Below are 22822 nucleotides of genomic sequence, written 5' to 3' on the forward strand. Positions count from 1 at the left end.
TCTATTCTTCCCTCCTGTGCAAAGCAATATACACCTATGTACAATCAAAAGCCAAACAAAGATACCAAAATAGTGTAAATCTACAACTGTTTATACCCCACAAGGGCAAATTAAAACCCTCCGTAAGCAATGCCTGGCATCAGGCTGTGCTAATTCTCTGTGATAAGCAACTACCAGACAAAGGGTGCAATGAATGAAAACACACGTCAAATGTTTATATATGAGATAATGTTTACATATATAGGTTTCTATTCATTATCAGGCCATATGTATTTAGCTGGATAAGACTCTATCAGGGATCATTGTTCAAATCAAACCACCCTTTGTCCTTCCTTTAACGTGTTTCTTAAACTACAGGACGTGACCTGGTGTGTGCCTGGGGCTTGTTTTCTGATGGATTTCCATACAATTGCCCTTTGTTGTCTACAAGAGGACACTTTGTTTGCTACATGGTGGCCTATTATGTGTTTTAGTACTATATTTGGAGGGTATTGTTTTAACCCAAAAGGAGTGATGAGAAGTCAAACAGAGATGTGCAGAATGCACTGAACCTTGCTAACTCCTACCCCCCTCCGTCTTCCATCTCTTTATCTTCCTGTTTGGCTTTCTTTGTACTCCTCTCCGATTCGGCCATATTTTATTCCCTTTCTCTCATCAGACGTACTCCCTTAAATTCCATCCTCCCTCATTCCCTTTATTTCCTCCCCTTTTTCTCTTCCTACTTTGCTTCCCCCCTCTCCCCCGCCCCCTCCCGTCTCCATCACTCTCTAATTTCCTCCCACCTTTCCCGGTCAGTCAGCCTGCACTTCCACCCGCTCTGTTTTTCTAGTGTGCAGTTTCACAGTTGACTGGCTACTGAGCAGTCAAGGTCACGCCTGATTTTATGTCTCAACACGACATCTCAGTTGATATTAAACCCACTGCTTGCGCTTTGTGTTTGCTCCCTAGGGATGCCATTGTTGTCTGTGTTAAAATGTCAAAGTTTTTAGCTAAGCCATTATGAACTTAACTAAAGGTTAAAGAATAATTCTTGTAGGTTTCATGCCATATTTGGAGGACAATAGAGGCGAAAATGAGAAGTTTGTGGCTGCAAACTTGGAAACGAGGGCATGTCAGGAGAATGTATGGTATTACGACAGGTCATCCTAACCTTGATCCTAACACTCTTGAGACACCGCCTTCCCCCTAAATACTTCAGTTTCTCAACACACCCATTACTGCGGGGATGCGGCTAAGTATAATATGTCAAACCGGAGCACAGTGAGCTAATCTGGTTATTGGCAGTTTTAGGGGCAAGTAGGGGCAACTAACTTTTTTTTTACATTGGTGTAACATTAATACAGGCTTGTATCTGGGAAATTAGTGTGAATGTGAGCACAAATGTTGATATCTCATCTTCTTACGTGAGCGTCAGAGTGGCCCTATGCACGCAATTCAGACAATAAGCATGTTTGTTAAAAATATAAAGTGCTAAGCTGTGTGAGGAAACAAGAGGAAGTTTGTAATGTAGAGGAATTAAGAGGACTTATTGCACATGGGATCCTGTTGCACCTTATTTAAACATGTCAGTCAGACAGTGTGGACACTATCTGGACTAACTACTACTCAGTGATTCCCAGTTCTACCCAGTTCAAAAACAACCATTTTCTGTAAGCAAATATGAAAAGTTCCATTTACAACACTTGCGTGCCCTTAAATAACCCGATTGTTTTTTGGCTGTTGTTGCTGCTTTCTGCAGTAATGTGATTTCTTAAATAAGTCTGAGGAGGGAGTAGAGTGTTTAAAACAATTTATCTGTACATGTCAGAATGTTTTATGGCGTGTTTCATAATCTCATGAACTCTCCCTGTTTTCTCCCGCCCTCCAGGTCCACCCAGGGTGTCAGAACGGGTGGCCCACCGACAGAGTGTCCGCCTGGGTCGCACCATGAAGCTGCCCTGCCCCGTAGAGGGCGACCCCCCACCGCTCATCATGTGGACCAAAGACGGCCGCAACATCCACAGTGGCTGGACACGGTTCAGGGTGTTACAGCACGCTCTGCGTATCAAAGAAGTGGAGACTGACGATGCGGGGACTTACATCTGTAAAGCGACTAATGGGTTTGGTAGCGTGAACATCAACTACACACTCATCATTATAGGTAAGTGGAACCAAAAACAAATGTTACTTTGACATGAGATGCCCGTACTTTGGACAAAATGGCAAAACATTCAAAGAAATCATAATAGAAAAACACCTTTAGAGACTAGATATATTACTTCAGAGCTATTAAATTACAAACTATAAGGCAGATTTGTTTTCCTTAAAGTTATGTGCTGCATGACGTTTTTCAAACTAATTGTAACACATCTATCAATGTCATCAGTTACACAGAAAAACTGTTTAAGGAGGGGTGAGTTGTGTATGCGTACGTTCGAGAGAGTGTGTATGTGTGTGTTTGAATCATGACAGGCTGATAAAAACCAGCCATCCATGGACAAATCTCAACATTTTTCTTTTCTTTTATTTCTCTCATCTTCTCTTGCTTCCCTCCCATTAATTTTAGTCTGCCTTTGGTCTACTGTACTTCTCTTCATCATTACACATGGTTTGTGTCTTTCTCACTTTATTTTCCTCTTCTTTCTTTCTTTTTTCATGCTTGGCTCCGCAGTGTGAGTTACTAGGGTATAATAAGCCAGGTTAGATTAGCGGGGTCATTATTCAGTAATCAAGTCTGTGTAGTTCTTCAGACAATGAAGCACTGCCTTTGTCTGAGTTATTATGGTTGTGTGTGTGTGACCACAATTGTTGTGCTTGTGTGTTCCTGTATGATTATGAATGAGGCATTTGTTAAAGGAGACAGTTGTGTTTCTACGCTGCCTGTGTTTGCGTGTAGGACATTGCGTCAGTGTAGTAAGGAATGTCATGTCTGTGTGTGCCTGTATGTGTGTGTGTGCGCTTCAATACTGATGTCACTATAAAAGAGACATTGTTGGGTACCGTTCTTTTTTCTCTACATGATAAATTTTCCAACTCGCTGTCCAAAGGGCAGTTGTCATTACGTCTGTGTGTGTGTGTCTGTTCATGCATTTGTCTCCATTGTACAGACTCTGTGTTTTTGTTTGGCCGCTGTAGTCTGTGACCCTGTGGACTTCGACAACCTTGCTGCTCAAATACAGGATTGTGTTTCTTTCTGTACCGCGACTCAAATAGCCACTTCCCTCAACTCTCATCCATGTAAACAAGATTGTGTCTGCACACATTTACACATGCAAGTCTGTGTGTGTGTCTGAGTCTGCGTGCTGTAGGTGTCCATCACTCCACGTGTTTGTGTACATAGCACTCTGTATGTGTGTCTGTTGGCCTACAGTATGCGTGTGTGTATGTGTGTGTTTGTGTGTGTGTGTGTGTCAGGTTTCAGTCTGTAGAGTGGATGCCAACAGGGAGATTGAGGCTGCACAGCGTTCCAGAGAATCTGACTAAAGCATCTCTCTCTGTCCAGCGTCGGCACTTCAAAGACAGGCTTGTGTAAAATGCTGGAATACAGATATTACCAGCCGATATTTTCTGTATCTTAATGATTATTGAGGGTACATGTTTACAGTGTATTGATAAATCCACCCAAGCTAACAGTGTAATAAGATTTTTTTTTTTTTTTTTTTTACCAAAGTGGGAATCTTAAAAGAAGCACCGCTGGCAGAAAACTGAATGACATTATGGGATACTGAGAAAGTGTGTTCCCTTTGTTTAGCAGTAAATAGTATCCTTTTATTCTCCAGTAATCATTATCGGTATGCGATCCAAAGCAGCATCGGTCTTGACCTGAACTTCAAACACGGGCTGGCATACAGAGGACAGGAGGGCGGGTGGGGGTGGGGGGGGGGCAACAGCTGCCGCTTAGGTCATCCAGGCAGACAGCTGCTGCCTCTCTTTCGCTTTCTCTCGCTTTCATTCACTGTCCCTTTCATTCAGTTTCACATAAGCACACAAACACACACATGCCTCAGAAACAATGGATTGGGTAAACCCACATGAGGCAAAGCAAGAGTTGTTAGTTGAGATAGTTAGTATTTTTGTGGTATGCATCTATATTTTAGAGTCGATAGTAGTGAGATGACAGGAAACGAAAGAAGAGAGTGATGGGGAACGATTTGCAACAATGGTCCCTGTACTCAAACTACGAAAGCTGCAGTTCATGGTCTGCACCTTAAACCTCTAGTCAACCAAGCCGCCCTACTACATGAGGGTGTTGCATTATTTGAATGAAAACCGCCAGGGTGTCCAAACAGTGCTTTATTATGTCTGCAATCATGTACAGATGTGAAACAAAAAAAACATTTTATCTCTCTTTTATTCTTTGACAAAAGTACAAATGCACCTACAATAATATAGAAGTACCAAATTGATCAGGAACGTTAAGGTGCTTAAAGGGGACCTATTATGCTTTTCCTTATTTTCAGTCATGTATATATAATGTTACAATGCCAGATGTTAGTATTAAACATGGCCAAAGTGTTAAATAATGAGGTAAACATATGTAGAAGTAATCCCTGTGAACAAAAAGCACCGGCTTCAGACGGCTCTGAACACTCGGTTTCCAAATTTTTTTTCTATTTCAGCCCGAGCTAACGTCACGCCACGCCACTTCACTAATGGCACTTCATAATGGCCACTTCATGGCATTTCCCATTGTTTTGGAGGTATTCACGCTGAGCCATGACTCGAGTTGAACTGGCACACTGTGAGTGTTTTTCCATTGCACAGTAGGGCAAAGCAAAATAAGTTGTTTACCTGTTGGAGGTGTGCTGGTCGTCTGCAGCTCTTCATCAAACATCATCATCAGTGTGGCTGCCTCTGCTTGTAGTATTCCTCCCTGCATCATTTCTAATTGATCCACTGAACAAAGAGCTCCAAATACCTCCAAATCTTGTTGTGTAGAACTGTTTTTATTGAATAATAGCACTGCTAACAAAGCTCCACTCAATCGGTCATGAACGCGTTTCATTTCCTATAAATTCTTCACAATAAAAGTCTCCCATTATTTAGTAATTTAAAAGCTTTTAATATGAAGCAGTAAAGCAGGAAATGTTGGGTTTTCTTCAACAGTAACTTAACGCAATTCTGATACAGCTGCCCCTCAGCAGGCTTCTGGAAAGCTGGCCAATCAGAAGAGAGTGGGCTCATCAGGAGGGGAGACAGAAGCTAAGACTGCCTGTTAAGAGACAGAGGCTGAACTGAGGGGCTGCATAAAGGGCCGGTATAAGATAAGTAAGGAGTTTTTTGAACTGTGAATAACACAAAGCTACTCTAGTGGAGTCCCATATTAAAAATATAGAGCTGGAAATGAGTATAATAGGTTCCCTGTAGTGGTGCACTTAAAATCTATGTAAATTCCTGAAACATGTTATATTGGCAAAGGCTGACTCATTCTGGTCGAAATTGCCCTCAGAAAACAAAATGAATTTAAAAAATTTGTTGTTCCCCATCTTTCAGGCAAAGTAACAAAGCTTTTACACAACAGTACGTCATATTCCCCACATCAAGAAAACTGCAGACAGTTAATGAATGTACCAAAGCAAAGTTCAAATGCAGTACAAGCATATGAGGCTACATCACTACTTTTGCAGATTACACAAATGGTACCCAGAAATACTCTTTGCTCCAGCATGTTAACCTTCAAAGATGACCCCTTTCTGTAATTCAAGCCAGGAATCATACCACAGCATCTCCTTGGAGAGGTAGTTAGCGTGAAAAGCGTTGTTTTCATAGCTGGAACAATCTGCATACACAATGATGTCCAAAGCATGGGGGGAATGGATGCATGTATGGGTGCAGTTGTCTCTGTCTAAATCCAGTGATCCAGTGGCCTGTGTATCGGTTTATGACCGAACGTCCAGTGGTTTCCTCTTTGCCATTTTGCTTTGTCGCCCTCTCCTCCCTTCCTATCCTCTCACCTCCTTCGCTCTGCTTTCATCTCTTCTCCTCTTCTGTGTGGTCCTGCGGTAATTATTCTATGACCGCACAATAATGAGCCCACACCTGCGTCTTATTGTCTTTCCCTCTCAATTTCTAACCCAAAATATCTTTAACACCTTTTTCCTATTAGCACTCAATCTCGGCCTTCATTCCTCCTTTCACAGTCAGCAGGCTCATTTTTCCCCCCGACCACGTTTTATCAATATTTTCACAGTTTCCCATTTTTCCCGGACATAATAGCATTTGATTACCGTAAAACATCCACTGTACCGCTGCCCAGTTGCTGAAGCAATGGAGAGGCGTTTTGTGAAGGCCGGCTTTTGTTGGCGGGGGAAAATTAGAAGATTCCTTGAAATGTTTGTTCTTTTATTGTGTGGAGGTTGGCAAATGTTTGCGCGAGTAAATAGTCTGTGTGTGCGTGTGTGTGCTTGTTTATCTGAGGGCTCGTGTCTACGTATGAGTGTATGTATGCGTTGGTGTGCTCAGATTTATGGGACCACCAGTAAAGTGAAACTGAGAAAGATTTTTTTTTTTTTTTCTGCTCCACAAACCTCATTGTCCTTCAAAAAACCGAACGCCAGGAGAGCTCTCATTTCTTCCTCCCACTCTGCTTCTTGATCTCTTCTTTCTTTTTCTCTCCTTTACTCAACTCTTTCTCTCTGCTGTCTGAATTTCCTATTCGCTTGTATGAAATTTTGAAATTGTTTCCCTCCTCCCAGAAGAGTCAATGATAGAAAATTTATAGTTCAAACCAGATGTGATGACAATGGGAGCGTGTCTGGAGCAAAGTTGGGAAGCCATGCGTAAGAAGGAAGGAAGGAAGTGGTTTGGAGTTGTGTGTGTGTGCATGCTTGTGGAGTCGTGTGCATGCGTGTGTGTGTGTGTGTGTGTGCATGTAAGAATGCAGTTTTGAGTTTTAATGAACATGTTCATCAATGCACACTTGTATTTGAGTGCGTGTGTTTGCTTGTGTGTGTGTGTGTGTGCGTGCAGGTCCATTCATAAGTGACTGGTGTGATGATTTGTGGTGATTTAAGAGCTCAACCGCAGCAGCCGACATCTGGTCATAATTGGAGAACAAAGAAGAAAGAGAAGCAGAGAAAGATATCAAACGTAGACTGTATGTTTGAGTAAATGAGGTTGTGCGTGATTTGCGCTCCTCAAGCGGCAGATACATAATGAATGTTGAAATTAGAAAAATGGAGATGAAACGTGACGAGATGAAACGTGACAAATGGAAAACATATTCAGAAAAAAAAATGATGCTGTTCTACATTTTCTCAAATGAATTGGTGTGGTTTTATGCCAGTTTTAGTCCGCTAACGCTGCTAAACTCAACTCAAATCAGTTATTTCTTAATCAATCCTGACATCACACTGCTCAGCCCTGTATGTCATGACGATTCAATGCGATGTTGCATGCAGACTAAACGACTTGCAATTATTGTTTCAGTCTATTTTTGTTTTACTATATGCATCCACTTCTTCATTCAGGTTTATTCTATCTCCATTTAACTATATTGTATGCCTGAGACTGCAGCTGTCTTCCGGCCAGAAACTAACATATCAGATCAGGTTGCAAACCAACATCATCTCTCTATCCCTCAGTTCCTCCATCCCTCCCTCCATCCTGATACCTCCTTTGTTTTTGTGCTCTCAAATTTCGGAGTTTTTAATTGAGATATCTGGTGCCTCGTCTGGAGAGGATGTAAAGGTGGCCAAGGTTTGCAGCCTAATTGGTGTGAGTCATACACACACAGAAATGTATTAGTGTGTGTGATTGCGCAGAGCCTGTCTCTCTCTCTCACACACACACACACACACATACCCTCACTTACCTACTTACAAACACACCAGCCCATCTGTGCCCTTCTTGCAGTGTTTTTTCTGAATGTGTGTGAGTGTGTGTGTGTGTGTGTGTGTGTGTGTGTGTGTATGTGTGTTGTGGATTTAGTATTTCTACCACCAGATTCTTCTGCTCAGGTTACACACAGCACTCTCTCACTAATGGCAGAAAAATGCATGGAGTGAACACAGCGCTGCAGCTCGCTGGCTTGGAGGAGCCGCTCGGCTGGTGTTCAGTTGAGGGTTTGAGGCCTCACTGGGGATTTTCAAGGGGGGGGGGGGGTCTCAATCATGATTTACAGAACATGACAAAGATGTTATTTTAAAAAGCTGCCCAGAAATCATCGAGTGGTTTAACCCCCCTCCTCTTGAACTATATTGTTGCTTTTACTAGCCTAGAATATAATTCCACTAGAAGTTTCTGTGCTTCCCCCTCGCTTCTTTGTTGTTACCTGGATAAAAAAAAAAATACTAAAGGTCAATGGACAGCTTCTTCACCTTTATTTGATTTGAGCATATGAATACCTTCTAAATTATTAAACAAAAAAAAAGCCTTTTATAGTTATAGTGTTCCATTCAAGAAGCATACGATACGGACAGTATTGTTCCCTGAAAGAGTTAATATTGAAGGAGGACAGGAAATGTTGCTGCAATTTTTTGAGTTTACATTGTCAAGAGCTTCCAAACTTGGAAGGCCTAAACAAGATCTTCACAGTTTTACTTATTTTCTTTCTGTTTGTTCGTAACAGCAAAACATGAGGCATTTTTACAGATATACACGGTATATTAAATCAAATCTGATGAAAGAGGTCAGTCAAATGTGATATATATCTGGTTATGCTGTCTGATTTAACAAAATGTTAATGTATGGTGTTTATGTTTAAAGATTTTATTTGACAGAACTGATCCAGGAACACTGTGATCACACTATAAGCATCTTACACAAGCAAAAACATCATTTTTGAAGGCATAACTGCTGCACAACTGGTCAGAATTTGGCAAAACTCGATGATGTATTCGTTAATAGTCGCATTAATTAAGATAAGATGGATTTGAAAGAGTGAGTGCAAGTCAGAGTCATTCCGTGCTGCTCTGCGTCAGATCTGTTTTAACAACACGCCGCCCTTACAGCGAGTTAGTTAAAGCCTTTCCTCCGGAAATCAGGGTGGCACCGTGAAGAAGCAGAGATGTAAACATGCTGGCTCGTACGAAACCGTGTGTGGGAACGAGGAAGAAAGAACGGAGTCGAGTTTCAAAAGCTGTTTTCTGCCTTGTTGTCGAGTCCAGTCGAGACAAACACACAATCAGATGCACAAAGATATATATTTTACCATATCTTTGCGCATATATCAACAGGGCTGGACGGTGGATGCACACACCTACACGCAACACAGACAGACGTGAACAACATGAAGATGCCCACACAGAGATAGGAGCTTTTATTCACACATACATATACACACCATCACACACTCCTCAGGGGCCCTGGCCTCCATTTCATGGCTGTCTGTCCCACATCCTCTCGTTCTGCCTCGTTTCACTTCCAGCAAAGAGACGGAAAGAAGATGGACAGGATGGAGAGACAGAGAGAGGAAAGAATAAAGCTTCTGTTTTTTTTTTTTTTTCCTGGCTTCAGTCTGGAGAAGTCAACAAATCTGAAGAACCAAAAAAAAAAAAAGTTTAGAGGATTTGGAAACGCGTGTTCTAACCGGTTGAGATGTCACACTTAAATCTTTAACATTGTAGGGAGAGTGAGATGTGTGTCTACTGTATCAATAGGAACACAGCTTTAAATCAACAGACTGGAGAAAGCTGAAAACATATTACAGTATCCTTCACTTTGATTGATAGTCAGTGGCAAGTGCAGTGTAATTACACTACAACAACAAACAAGACAAAAACATGAAACCACACACAAATTATTGAGGACCTTACAGACTTTGCTTTGTTTTTGCAAGAAGTGATTTGTGCCTTACAACAAGAACACACAATTTTGTTCCCTAGAGGGTTTATACATTTGTAAAGCTTCATTGTCCTACTCCACAATACCATGAATGCTGCTTTATTCCTCATCCATCCTCATCCTCACCCTCTCTCTTCTCTCCTGCTGTCTTCCTCTTTCTTTTCTCCCCCTTCTCACCCCCCCTAATCTAACCTCCTTCACCCTCTCACCTGAATTTGTCTGTCTTCCCTCTTACCCACCTCAACTCTTTCCCATCATTCCCGCCTTTCCTTTTTCCTTCCCTCTCCCAGCGTCGTATTCCTCAGGCTCCACCGGCCGATGGAAGACGTCTTTTCTCCGAAACATCTTTCAGCTCCTCGTTCTTCCCCCCCCGTCTGTTTGCCTTCATGCTCCATTTACATTTTGTGCATGTGTGTATGTGTGTGTGTGTGTGTGTGTGTGTGTGTGTGCACATGCATGAGTGAGTAAGTGAGTATAGTCCACATCTACTGATTGTATGCCAAGCAAATCTCTCATAGACCCCTAATGGATCTTAAATACCCTCTGCTAGTTTTGACTTCAATTCTCCATGCTAGATGCCATCTGTCAGTCAGCGGGCCTTTTCCATGAGACCTGAGCAGTGAGTCATTCTTAAGAGAAAATCCACCCCAAAAACAGAAGTCATGCATACATTTCCTATGACTTTGGAGAGTCTAAATGCTACTATCTCTCAGTGAAGCTTGAAATCTCTTCAATTCGGCCCCCCGAATTACATTCCGTCTCTCAAATCTTCCTTCTCCTCTCACTCAAGCGTGCTCCGATGCTACATAGCTGCTGAGTCAGACACATCATATCGACTGGAGAAAACTGCTTTCAGGTTCTCCAGCTTACAGCCACCAGTAGAGTTTGTTCTTTTTTTTTTGTTGATACATGTAATTGATTTAAAAAAAATAAACACGGAAGCATCATCAAATTACATGCATCAGTTTTTGGTTGTAACAACAAGATGTCATCCCGTTCTTTGCCCTTCTCGTCCATCCCTTGTAAATTCTGTTTCAGGGTGGAATTTGCCTTTAACTTCATCTGCCAGCTGTTCACAAACTCTAAAGGAAACATGTTTTCACTCTGGGTTTCCACAGCAACTCTCCTATTGCTAATATGAGGTGTAACTTTACTTCTTTTTGTGTGTTTTGGCTTAGTGGGCATCCTTTTGGTAAAAAAATATAAGTATAATAGGTAACAAATGTAGCAGAATTTAACACAGGTCGTTTGGTGCCCTATTACTCATATCATGAAGTACACTCTGTCCTAAGTATGAATAAAACTATGTGAAACTGAATATTTGAGGATGTGGGCTGCTTTAAAGTATCTCAGTTCCTCAGTTTGTTTAATGTAATTAAGACCTAGTTTCTCAGTGTGAGTCCAACAGTAACAAAAGCTGAGAGAAGGGGGAGGCAGAGAAATGAAGTGGGTGCAGAGAAAACTGCAGAAATATGAGTGATAATGAGGTAAAGTGTAATCTGGCACGTCAAAAAAGAAGAAAGCACGGCTCATGGAAACGGAGCTGCAAAAATTAGTTATTTGAGTTATAATTTATTTATCAGTTATAAGTTAACTGATTAAAAAGTAAAAGAAATAATAACACATTCTATCAGTCGTTAGGGCGGCGTATGAAGCCTGAAAACAGAAACGAGTCTGTCGGTGGCGTATACTAAAAATCGCACTGAATGATCGGTCACATATAGTTCATTAAAAAGTTCCTCATTTTCTTTAAATTACCAGCAGTAAACTAGAGTTCTAACTAAGTTCTTATATGGCTGCTTGAATTTTGATATTTGAGAACTTTGGCTTCGTACGTTAAAAAAATGGTTTTGTAGAAATATTGTTTTAGTATCAGTAACGAAACTCAAGTATCTGCACTTTTATTGAAATATTTCACACAATATCGTGTCCCAGCTATCAGAAGACAAAATAACATCTTAAAATTTGTTTAGCAACCTGAAAAAGAAAAAAAAAAACTTGGTCCAAATCTTGGTATTTCTGTAGCAGTGACAAGTTTGTTGTAACTGTTTGATAAATAACACGAGAGCATATCAATAATCAAAGTTCTGATTAAAGTATTTTTATCAAACTGCTAATGGATTCCAGTAATAAAGTGAGTGTGTAAGTGAGTAAGCTACTGAATGAGTGTGATGTAGTGATTAAACAAGGGAGGTTCAGACATGTGAAAGACATCAACCATTCCTCTCAAGGAGACACTCACTGCTCTTAGAGTGGTGCTTATGGGAAATGCGTCCTACACCCCTCACTCACTCGCTCACTCACCACCCACCGGCTCCTCACCAACCCGCCTACAAGTGAAAAGAAACGAGGTGCTTTAGCATCCTTGGCTGAGTCGCTTCCAATGTCTCCACATTCTCACGGCAGAAGGGTTAACCTCTCCAGAACCTCATCAATGCAAACAAACACACACACACACACACACAGTGCAAAAATTATTGGGATGGGGGGAGGAGGTGGGGAAGAAGGGAGGAAAGAGGAGAAGAGGCAAGAGCAAGAGAGGAGATGAGGATTACGAAGATTAGATTAGAAGGAGGAGGGACAGGCAGGGAGCACGACAGATGGAGGAACAGAGTCAAAAACTTCCATCAAATACCCAAACATCAAGAGGATGAAGAGATGTAGATAGATATATGAAGGAATGGATGAGGCAGAACCTGAAGAAAGTAGAAACAGAAGAAAAGGGAAAGAAGTAAGAAGAAGATAATGAAGAGGAAGTCAGAAGAGATCGAAGAAAACAAAGAGAAAAAAGAACAAAATCAAGAAAAACTCAGATAAAAAGAAGAATGTGAATGCGTGAGCGCGGGTATTCGTGTCTGATCTGAGCAGTTAGCAGGGGTGCTGTGTACTTCTGAATAGACAGCTTAGTGGCCATTATACGGTCTGGAGGATTAGTCCTGTTCACTATTGTTACCCTCAGGAGGTACCAGCACACACACACACATGCACACACACACACACTCACGCAGACACACAAACATGCACGCAAAGTTTGCTTCCTATTTCTTTCTTTGACTTTTTCCATTTCATGCACTACTTTTTTCTGTATTACTTTATGTCTCTATCACATACATAGACTGATGCACCCATAACTTAAACACCAAAAACACACACACACACTCACATACTGCTTCCAGCCCACCCACCCCCCCCCACCCTCTAACTCCATAATAGGCCAGTCTATTGACAGACCTGCTTGTTCGCTGAAGGAGTCTTTTCTCATTAGGGCTGGGATTTTGTCACTGGCCCTGCAGGCTCCATTGTCCCACTTAGAGCGTGTTATTAGGCCTTCCCGCTGTAACAACCCCCCTGCTGAATAGACCTGAGAGGAGTGGAGAGCTTACGAAGGGCAGAACAGGGTTTGGCAATTAGCAAAGACATGTTTGAAGAGAGGAGGGAGAGGAGAGAATGGAAGAATCAAGGAGAAAGAGAGAGCGGACCTGCGCTACAAAAAAGGTTTCTTTTGAAGTTTTAGAAACTTTTGTCTGCTTTTTTACTGCTTCGCTCACTGCGCCGTCATCAAAGCCAAAGACTGGTTCTTCAACACGCAACGTCCCTCCTCCTCTCCCCTCTTTCTCTCCTTTCTTTCCCCTCCCGTTCTCCTCTCATTCGTTACTCTTCTCCCGCAGAATGCATTTGTGTCAGCGCTCAAAAGCCCCCGAATCTTCCGCAGCCGCTTTGATGTCTTAATGACGACGTGAAGAGCAAGATCCCCCCCCCCCCCCCCCCCCACCCCCCCCTTTCAATCTTCAATCTTTTGTCACTCTTCAGATTCCAGCAGTTACATCTGGCTTTTCCAATCTCACCTCACTGACAACAAGAAGGCGGGATGCAACGGAGAAAAAAAAAAAAAAAACGCTCGCATTCAGAAGGGATGATAAAAGCAGAAAAAAGCAGCAGGCATGGAAAAACTTGTTCCACTTATCAAAGGGTTTATCACAGTTTCAGCTATGTATCCCAAAGCCAGTGTTTTATCTGGGTTTGATAAAACCTTGTTGCCTATTCATTGTTTTCTTGTCATGTGGTTGTGGGAGGCGGGTAGACTAAACTGGTGTTTAAATCTGCCACTGGGCCATATCTCATATCTCAGCCTCAGGAAGTTTGATAAAATGCGTTATCACTTGTATTTTTAAACATTAACATAACTGAAGTGAAAAAAACACACGAAAAAAAAAAAATCACGATTAGAGAAAATGACTCTTGACTGAAGTGCCTCATGATATTGTACAGTGTGTAATTTGAAACAGACAATGTCACTGTAAAACAAGAAATGTTTCAACAGGCTGGTTTTGTTCCGAGCCATCAGGTGTGTGTGTGTGTGTGTGTGTGTGTGTGTGTCTGCATGTACTTACTTGCATAATGTCGCTGCATTCCATCGCATTATATTTCACATAAATACATGCACAATATGTTTTTGCTGTGTTCTCTAGATTAGATGTGTGTGTGTGTGCGGTGTGCAGTTTTCCCCGTAGTTCTTAGGCAAACACTGTGATGGTTCTGCGGCGCCTCGGCTATCAGCCTGAAGTTTGATCAGTGTGACAGCATGCTGAAAACTGATACACACACACACACACTGTGGCCATGACCATAATCTCTTCTCTACATTCCTTTGTTTTGACTCTATTTTGCATTTATGTGTGTATGTGTGTGTGTGTGTGTGTGTGTGTGTGTAGTTATATTTGTAGATTTTTGTTCATTTGTTTTCATATGAACTTACATCTCTGTGGGTCTAATTTCATTGATCACACGTCCCTTTGTGGCTCATTCTGTAACACGTACACCGAATTTCTCCGCTGTTTAAATTCCTTTCAGCTCCAGAGGTTTTGAGCTATTAACAGATCATCGTCCATGCTTTCATTCAAGACTAATGTCATCGGACAATTTCTCTGAATGCGAGTGTTACTTTGATGGGCGTTTGCGGCGCTTCATGCCAACATTTGTTGGATTTAAGCCACCGTGACAAGCCGAGTGTGTCCTTTTTCAGTTGTGTGCTGTAACTCCTCTCCTGGCCCCAAGACCAAAGCTCTCACAACAAGTGGAAACAGAAGTATGAAGAAAGGGAAGAGAGAGTGGAGGATGTGTAGATGCTGTCAGGCATGTTGTTAAACGATGAGAACAAGCCACAGAGTTAAGCCCCTGTCAGCCCACGCGGACCCTCCTCCTCCTCCTACTGTACTACTACTAGTTTTCTGTATCTATCCGTCTGAGACTCAGAGCATGTGATAACTAAAATGACACCATTTCACAAACTAAGAAATATAGTGTTGTGCTTACTCTAAAAAAGCGTATTTCTGAATGTATCCTAAAGAGATTTGAAAGGATTTTGCGAACCTAAATGGCGTGAAATTCCCTCGACCCGTAGACGACCCCGGGGGTGACGAGATTTTCACGTGACGGCAGCGATGTGCGTTGCCTGTTTACACATGAACACACTGCCTGTTGCATTGTGTTACTTAGTTTTACCCAGTTTCAGAATCTATACTCGGAGCAGGCATGCGCACATACACTCCTTGACTAAAAGTCCTGACATATGTAAGCGAGCGGCGAGAGGGCATCCCACTGGATACGGCCTTTTAAAAAAAAAAAAACGCATTGTTACACAAACACAAACAGCTCCGAGTAACACAAATGTGTGTTGAACAAAGCAGGCGTTGGGGGTGAGTCATGTTGAAACATTGCCCAGCGGTGCATCATGATGAGTGGGTTAGTTTTACATTGTTGTAAATAGTTGTTCATCAAAGACAGCCTGTCAGCATGTAGCCTCACACAGCAGAGCGTGCCAACATCTTTGAAGTTAAAAAGGAGAACCGCATATTCTCAAAACACACGCTTAAATACGCACAAGGGCATGTAAACACACATGTAAGCACACTCTCAAGCATGAAAAAGCTCTATGAGGGAAAATTCATTCACACAAATCATCATGCACAAAGCAAACAAGCACATACACACGCTTGTGGACATGCATATGACACACTCACACATAAGAGTATCAGTACTTGCTTTGAATTGTGACTTGTTTTAAGGCCTTGATACATTCCAGCAGGGATCACAGTGACATGCAGTGTAAGCAGAACAGCAGCAGCAGGCAGAAATGGGTCACATAGTAGTCACTAATAATTTGAGCAATTAAATGAATCGAAATGCTACAAGTATCCTGAGGACAGCCGCCGGGTGGGGTTTACTGCATCAGAGGGGTTAAGGAGGTGTCAAGTAAGCAGTCATGTAAAGAAAAATGGATAAAACTGATCTTATTATTATGATGATTAGGTGCTTGCAGGCCTATATAGGAAGACTTAGGAATATATGATTGTGAAAGTATTGTACAAATACAGTATTTGTACATATTAGTGACATTTATGTGATTATTGCACATTTGCAGGTAGAATTGTAAAGGTGAATTGATTCCACTAGTACTCGAATGACAACATACCTGCATATATTACTTCTGCAGCTAAAAATGTATTTACTTCATAACTGGTACATGGTGAGTCCAAAGTAATGTATACATGAGATTAGTATTTCTGTCCTCTAAATGTAAATCTTACTGAATTGGATTGTCTTTTTCTACAGTCATTTATACCCTTTAAAGGACTTTTTTTTACCAGGTAAAGGCTTTTTGTTGTGTACTTTTTTGTTGTTTTGTACTGAATTTACTGGCTTGGTTTATCAGGTGATTGATTGATCTGTTAATCGGAAAAGGCAGACGATGAAGGACAGGAAAGGCAGTTAATGTGAATCTGACTTTACAAGCCACTGAAGGAACACGACATGGGGGATGACGGCAGAATAGTTAGTATTAAAAGCTTTACAGGGATATAGTAAAGTAGGTGAGATTTAAGAGGGAGAGCTTATGCAGTTTGTAGGAAACCAAAATGATCTTTTCGGTTTTATCCACCACATGTGGCCCCAAAGCAGCTGTGATCACCCCTTCTTCGGAGTAGTGAGGATGAAATCAGAAATGTAAGATGAGTAAAAGGTCAAATGGGGAGAAAACTACTAAAGTACTAATGAGTAAATATTTAACCGGGGTATAATCTGATACAGAGAAGAGCAGGGTGGGCAAGGGAGAGAATGATTGAGAGTTCAAAGTGCTGAGCTGAGGCCGGCGGTGTGAGTTTCAAAGGCGGCGCGTGGCGATGGATGTGAGAGATTCGTTAATTCAGCAAAGCAAGGCACTGCCTTGATGTTTACTAGAGTTACACAGGCAGCAGCTGGAAGAGCACACACACAGGAACGCATACAGTACGCACACGTGCACAGGCAGGTTCACGCATAAATGCAGGCAGATGCACCGATATGCACCCTTAACCAATATAAATTGTATATGCATAGTGCACATACATGCAAACACATGCTTATTCACCTACAAACACTTACAGTAATGGCAAACACATTCAGTATCTTAGAAACCCACATTTGCACAACTGTTGCTGTCTTCATTAAATCACTAATTTACAGCCTGAGGCTCTTTAAATATAAAAGGATTTCTTTTTGACTAAACATCTGCGTTTCATAAGACAACAGGGCAGTTTAACAATAACAAATGAGGACCTCCTGGTGTGCACTGGAGCTTCACATGGAAGAGAAGCAACACTTTGCTAATGGGGACATCATCTATTTTTGGTATATGACAGCAGTTTTTATACAGCAGGATGGTTTGAGGTTGGAGCAAATTGCTAAATATATCTGCCTAAACAGACAGTGTGCCTAGTGTACTGCATCCCCTCTGAGCATAGCACGCAGTAGTACTTTAAATTACTAGTTTACAATCTAGGGTAAGCTTTGCTTCTCAAACTTTTAGGCTTGTAACTCCTTGAAACAAAGCTGTGACTTCCTGCAATTCCTTGTAGCAGGTTGCATATGAGCAAGAATCATTTTGGAGGCTTTAAAAAGTTAATCTGTCTGATATTTTTTGCAAGAAAAAAAGCTTTTAAAAATCTCTCAATGTCATCTTGCAGCCTCTCTGAGTCTTAAGGTTGGCAACCATTGAAATAGAGTTTTTCCTACATTTTCCAGAATATCTTTCAGCAACACTCAGACTTGTATCAAGCACTTATATGTCTGTTGTTCTTTTTAAATGCTAAATTGAAGCTGACGTAAGGGCACACAAATAACTTAGACTGGATGGGGTATAAAAACAAGCTTTTTAGGGTGAATGAGTCAAGATTTTATTTACTTTTGTCTGATGAGTTAGTGGAGTGGATTTTTTAAGGAATATTGTCTAATGCACACCAGGTGCAGGTGCAGAGGCAAATGAAGTCATGCAAAATAATGCAGTAAATGTCTGCACAGTAAGCACAAGATAAGTGAATTTGTTAGTAGATTTTTATCCTGTAAATATGAATTCTATTGTAGTGTATGGCTTTTGCATTGCTTGTGTCGTCTGTGTGTCTTTTCTCAGTTATTGATAATGTACTATAAATGTTTATGTTTTGTTCACTACCTTCTTTAGGGTGAAATTTTACTTTAAAACCATGTCTGTTAAGTTCATACAGAGCAATTTGTATCTGCAGTTCTTCTCTGACTGTCTTGCAAGACTGCATTTATACATGTGACTTTATATTTAACCTACGTATACTGTATGCTCACCCACCCACCCCCACCCCCACACACACAGTCTGTTTCCACTTCTGTGATCTCAGAGCCCCCCTGTGAGCAGCGGACATGAAGTAATTCAGTAATTCTACTGAATCATTTCTGCCCTTGACTGGATCACCTCCATCACATTAATCTGCCGGGTGAACGGTCAAGGCTTTAGGCTGCAGCTATATATTTGCCAGATTTGTGCGTGGCATTCACATCGTCTCCATTTTAGGCAAATCTCAGTCTGTGTTCCACGCTTGACCCTGCTGCTCCATTAATTAACTGTGACCAGTGATGTAAAACAGCCACGTGAACAAACAAATGCACACATGAAGATTAATGCACTTTTACAAGCACACACATACACATATGTATGGAAAAGAGAAGGAGGACTAGAAGGCTACCTTACTTTTATATTGAGGCTTAAAACAACAAAATGAACTTAACCAGATGCTTTCGTTTTACAAACACACACTTGCGTGTATATTAACACACACACACACACAAAACCCGATCCCTAACTGTATGTTTTCAGAACTCATAAACCCCATCTCTGTGTGACGTTTATGAGCGAGTGTGTGGAACCACTTGTGCCTCATGCCTGTATGTTATTTCATCGCTCTGTTGATATTTTACGCTCTGACACAGTCCATGTTCAGCGTTGGATGAGCCAGGGGTGCTTCATGTATTCTCTCACTGTTGGTTTTCTCAACATTTTTCATGTCATAACCAAACCCAGGCCTTGTTGTTAACCTGAACCTGACCGCCAAGGGTAAATGGCCCGTGCCTGGCCGCAACGTCTGAAAAATATACTAGAGTTGAATCTGCAAGTAACTCTGCTGGAAAATGTATCTGGACTTATTAACGCCCCATGAAAATGTGGGATGTTAATCACATATTGTGTATTTGGATAATATCAGATGGAGATTGAATGGGGTAGGATTTGAGCTTTGTCAGCTGGAAGCGACACAGTTGAACTCTGTCTTCCTTCCCATCGCTGCAACAGTCAGGCAGCGGTTTCCAAAAAAGATGAATTGAAATACTTGGAATACGAATCGGTTTATAATGTGATACTTTATTGATCCCCAGTGGAAAATTTCCTCTTTTTTTGCCTCCTTCCAGGGAGGTCAGGGGCCGGGGTTAGCGGTAAGAGAGCAGGTAGGGATTTAGTTTCTTGCTCAAAGACACTCGAAGGAAAATCCACCCTAAAACACTTTCCCACCGCTTTTGGTCATGTACCTCACATTTCTTGATGCATTTTCTTTGTTTGGTGTTGTAATGATTCATTTTCTCCGTCGGTCAACTGGCCAGATGTAGATATTTGTAGCTGTGCTCTTAACCACTATTACAGACTATTTTCTCTAAAAGATATCAGTATCATGGATGTATTAAAGGAACTGGATACCGGACTCAGAGATGGTGCCTATTCAATCGAATGAAAATTGCTCGCCGGGCACATGAGCCAAAACATTTTTTTCCAGGTTTGCATGTGTTTCTTGTGTGGCCTACTGAATGTGCGTAGTGGTGTTTCTTCCACTGGACCCACTTGCAAGTTTCTACTCGGCCCATAGACTTAACACTGGGATGATGTCACAAATTTTAAAATCATTTTTCTAGTCTTGAGAAAAGTTTAAAACCTTCATGGATATAAAAAAGTTATAATTGACCTTATTTGCAGGGGTACAAACCTAAATCAGTTGCTAGCAATCCAGAGCTTCAGTGATTAGTCGGTTAAACGATTAGTTGCCAACTATTAAATTAATCAGCAACTATTTTGACAATCATTTAATCATTTGGAGTCATTTTTAAGAAGAAGACAGTTTTCTTCAAATTCTCTGATTCCAGCCTTTTTAATGTGAATATTTTCTGGTTTCTTTAGTCCTCTATGATAGTAAACTCATTATGTTATGCAATATTTGAGAACGTCACCTTGGGCTGTGGGAAACAGTGATTTTTCACCATTTTCTGAAATTTTATGGTACAAACAACCAATCGATTAATCTAGAAAATAATCAACAGATTAATCGATAATGAAAATAATCGTTTTTGCAGCCATCGCCATAGCAATCATCTGTAGCACCGACCAATCAACAACAATGAACTATGTAAATAGAAGTCACTGTAGCATCACAAGCTGTAACATAACTTAAATGGTCAGCCAAATGGTAACCAGCCAGTCGATGGTAAATGTAGTATTACTTGGTTTTATTTATATATGCATACACAGTGAATGAGTGGTAAATATCCCATTATGCTTACCTAACTGACAATATTTGGTCATTTAGTCGCTGTAGTGTTTTGTAATTTAAGGTTTATTGCATTGTCTAGTGAAGCTTTACAGTTTACATAATTATTAAACAGCATTTTGGTCTTGATGCTCCTATCAAAATAACCATCTCCCAAACAGAAAATGGCTAACAACAACATGTCACCCTGAATAATGAAGTGAAATCAAAATGTTTTTCAAAACTTTCAGCCAAGGGTGTAATCTCCTTATCATATGTTTTGTCGAGGGACTGTGGTTTTATCTCTTGTGCAGCAGATGAGTTGTTTGTAATGCAATTTGAGTTTATTCTGCTGTTCATCCTGACTCGGTGTGGACGAGAGCGCTAACAAGGTGCTTCAAAACTAAATGTGAATTAACTTAGAAAAGGAGACTGATAGGGTGAGAAGGAGAGAAAGCAGTACAATATGATACAGCTGTGCGGTGGATCTGTAAAGTTACAGTGCTGAGGGGTCTGGAACTATTTTCAGCTTGTAGGGGTGGTAGATTTTACTTCCTGGAACAGACTTATATTACTAAGCAGCTTTAGCCAAAACTCTGCTCCCTGGCTTAAATTAGTTACCTGGAAGCGTCAGCTTATTGAGGATTTTAACAGGAGAAACTGGGAACTTTTTGGGGCTTTGCTATTCTCAATGGCATTTTTATTTTTTTTTTATTTTTCCAACACTAAGCCAATTATATTCTGAAGATAAAACTTTACAGTGACTATGTAAAGGAGTGAAACACGAGCACCAGATGTTTTGAGCTGTGATCATACTAATATTTACGACTTTTGCCATAAAACTGCCTGTGCGCCTGACGTTTGTGGCTTCCTGATCGAACACACAAGTGGTAGCCTGCTGCTCTTATCATAAAATACACACACAAACATATTCTGTTACACGAGTTTTTACAGCTGATTTAGCGACTGACACAAAGATTCTCACATAAATTTTTATATTTTTATACAAATAAAGACAGAAAGTTGAAGAATATTACATTCAAGTCAATCTGATAGGAGTTGATGAAAGATTGACATGGAAGCTATTAGGTCTCTACTGGGGGAAAAAATGTATATGGATAAATTGTTTAAGACAAGCAAAAACAGCATGTTTCTAGAAGTGAGACGGACTAGGCCTTAAAATGTTTTTTATGCATTTGATACTATTATAGAAGTGGCTTTTGTAAGTGATTTAATGTACGTCATCATTCCTTGTTGCACACATGGAAAACATGACTTCAAAGGAAGTCGCTGCAGGAGTTGGAGAGAATTTCTGGTGAGCAAAATGTCAGTGGGTTGATGGATCAATAAGGCAAAAAGCACTTCACTGTAAGACAGAACCTGTTCTCAAAATGTGAGTTTTCTTGTATGTTTAGACTGTAGATGGTGTGTTCCTGGTCTTACTGAGTGACTGACAGCTGGACAGACAGACTCAGACATGCTGCTGCCTGGTTGGGAGACACGGCCAAGGCCAAAGTGAATGTAACAGGCCTGACATAGACCAGACTCACACATATATACACACACACACACACACACACTGAAGGTTAACCCAAGAGTGGAAAACAGCACCTCTGCCTCCTCAAAGTATGACGCTACATTATTTTTTCCTCTGTGTGTGTGTGTGTATGTGTGGACAGAGTGGAAACAGCAGGTTGCTTTTTTTTCATGACCATACAGTCACCCTCCTCCCTCATACAGCCGCTCATACCTCACACACACACACACAAACACACGTACACACACACACAGGTGGCTGTAATTAGTGTATTGAGCCCATTCATGGCTTAAGATCAAACTGCGGTCTGCTCAGCTTCAGGAAATACAGAGCTCTGCTTAGAGTTAGACACACACACACACACTTATACACACACATAGATGCATGCACCTTCACTCTTTATTTCTCTTTCTCTGTTTCTAAAATGATGCTGGCGTACAAAAGGTTTCCCCTGAAAATGTTTTTGTTTAGTCTGCAAGTGAAACAGAGCTCCACTTGACTTCGCTGTAGAAACTTAACACACTTGCGCGCTCAGTGTTTACTTCTGCAGGCAGAGTACACAGACAGAAAAGGTGGAGAGCAGGGACTACGTGTTAGATAAGCCTGACGTTTTCAACATCTCCGATCTCAGTTAAGAATACACACAGTTGGTTTTTGCTGCAGCGGTAAGCAG

At 41.1% G+C, this 22822-nt stretch overlaps 1 protein-coding gene across 1 annotated transcript in view; it reads left to right on the top strand.

Moving 5' to 3' along the window:
- fgfrl1a (fibroblast growth factor receptor like 1a) overlaps positions 1-22822 on the top strand; it is a 75397-nt gene that overhangs the window by 26587 nt on the left and 25988 nt on the right. Inside the window, exon 3 of the mRNA XM_067599835.1 lies at positions 1868-2140. Within this exon, the coding sequence (XP_067455936.1) occupies positions 1868-2140 (273 nt within the window). The remainder of the gene's footprint in view (positions 1-1867; positions 2141-22822) is intronic.

The sequence above is a fragment of the Thunnus thynnus genome, chromosome 9 (assembly GCF_963924715.1).
Source record: "Thunnus thynnus chromosome 9, fThuThy2.1, whole genome shotgun sequence".
NCBI classification, from domain to species: domain Eukaryota; kingdom Metazoa; phylum Chordata; class Actinopteri; order Scombriformes; family Scombridae; genus Thunnus; species Thunnus thynnus.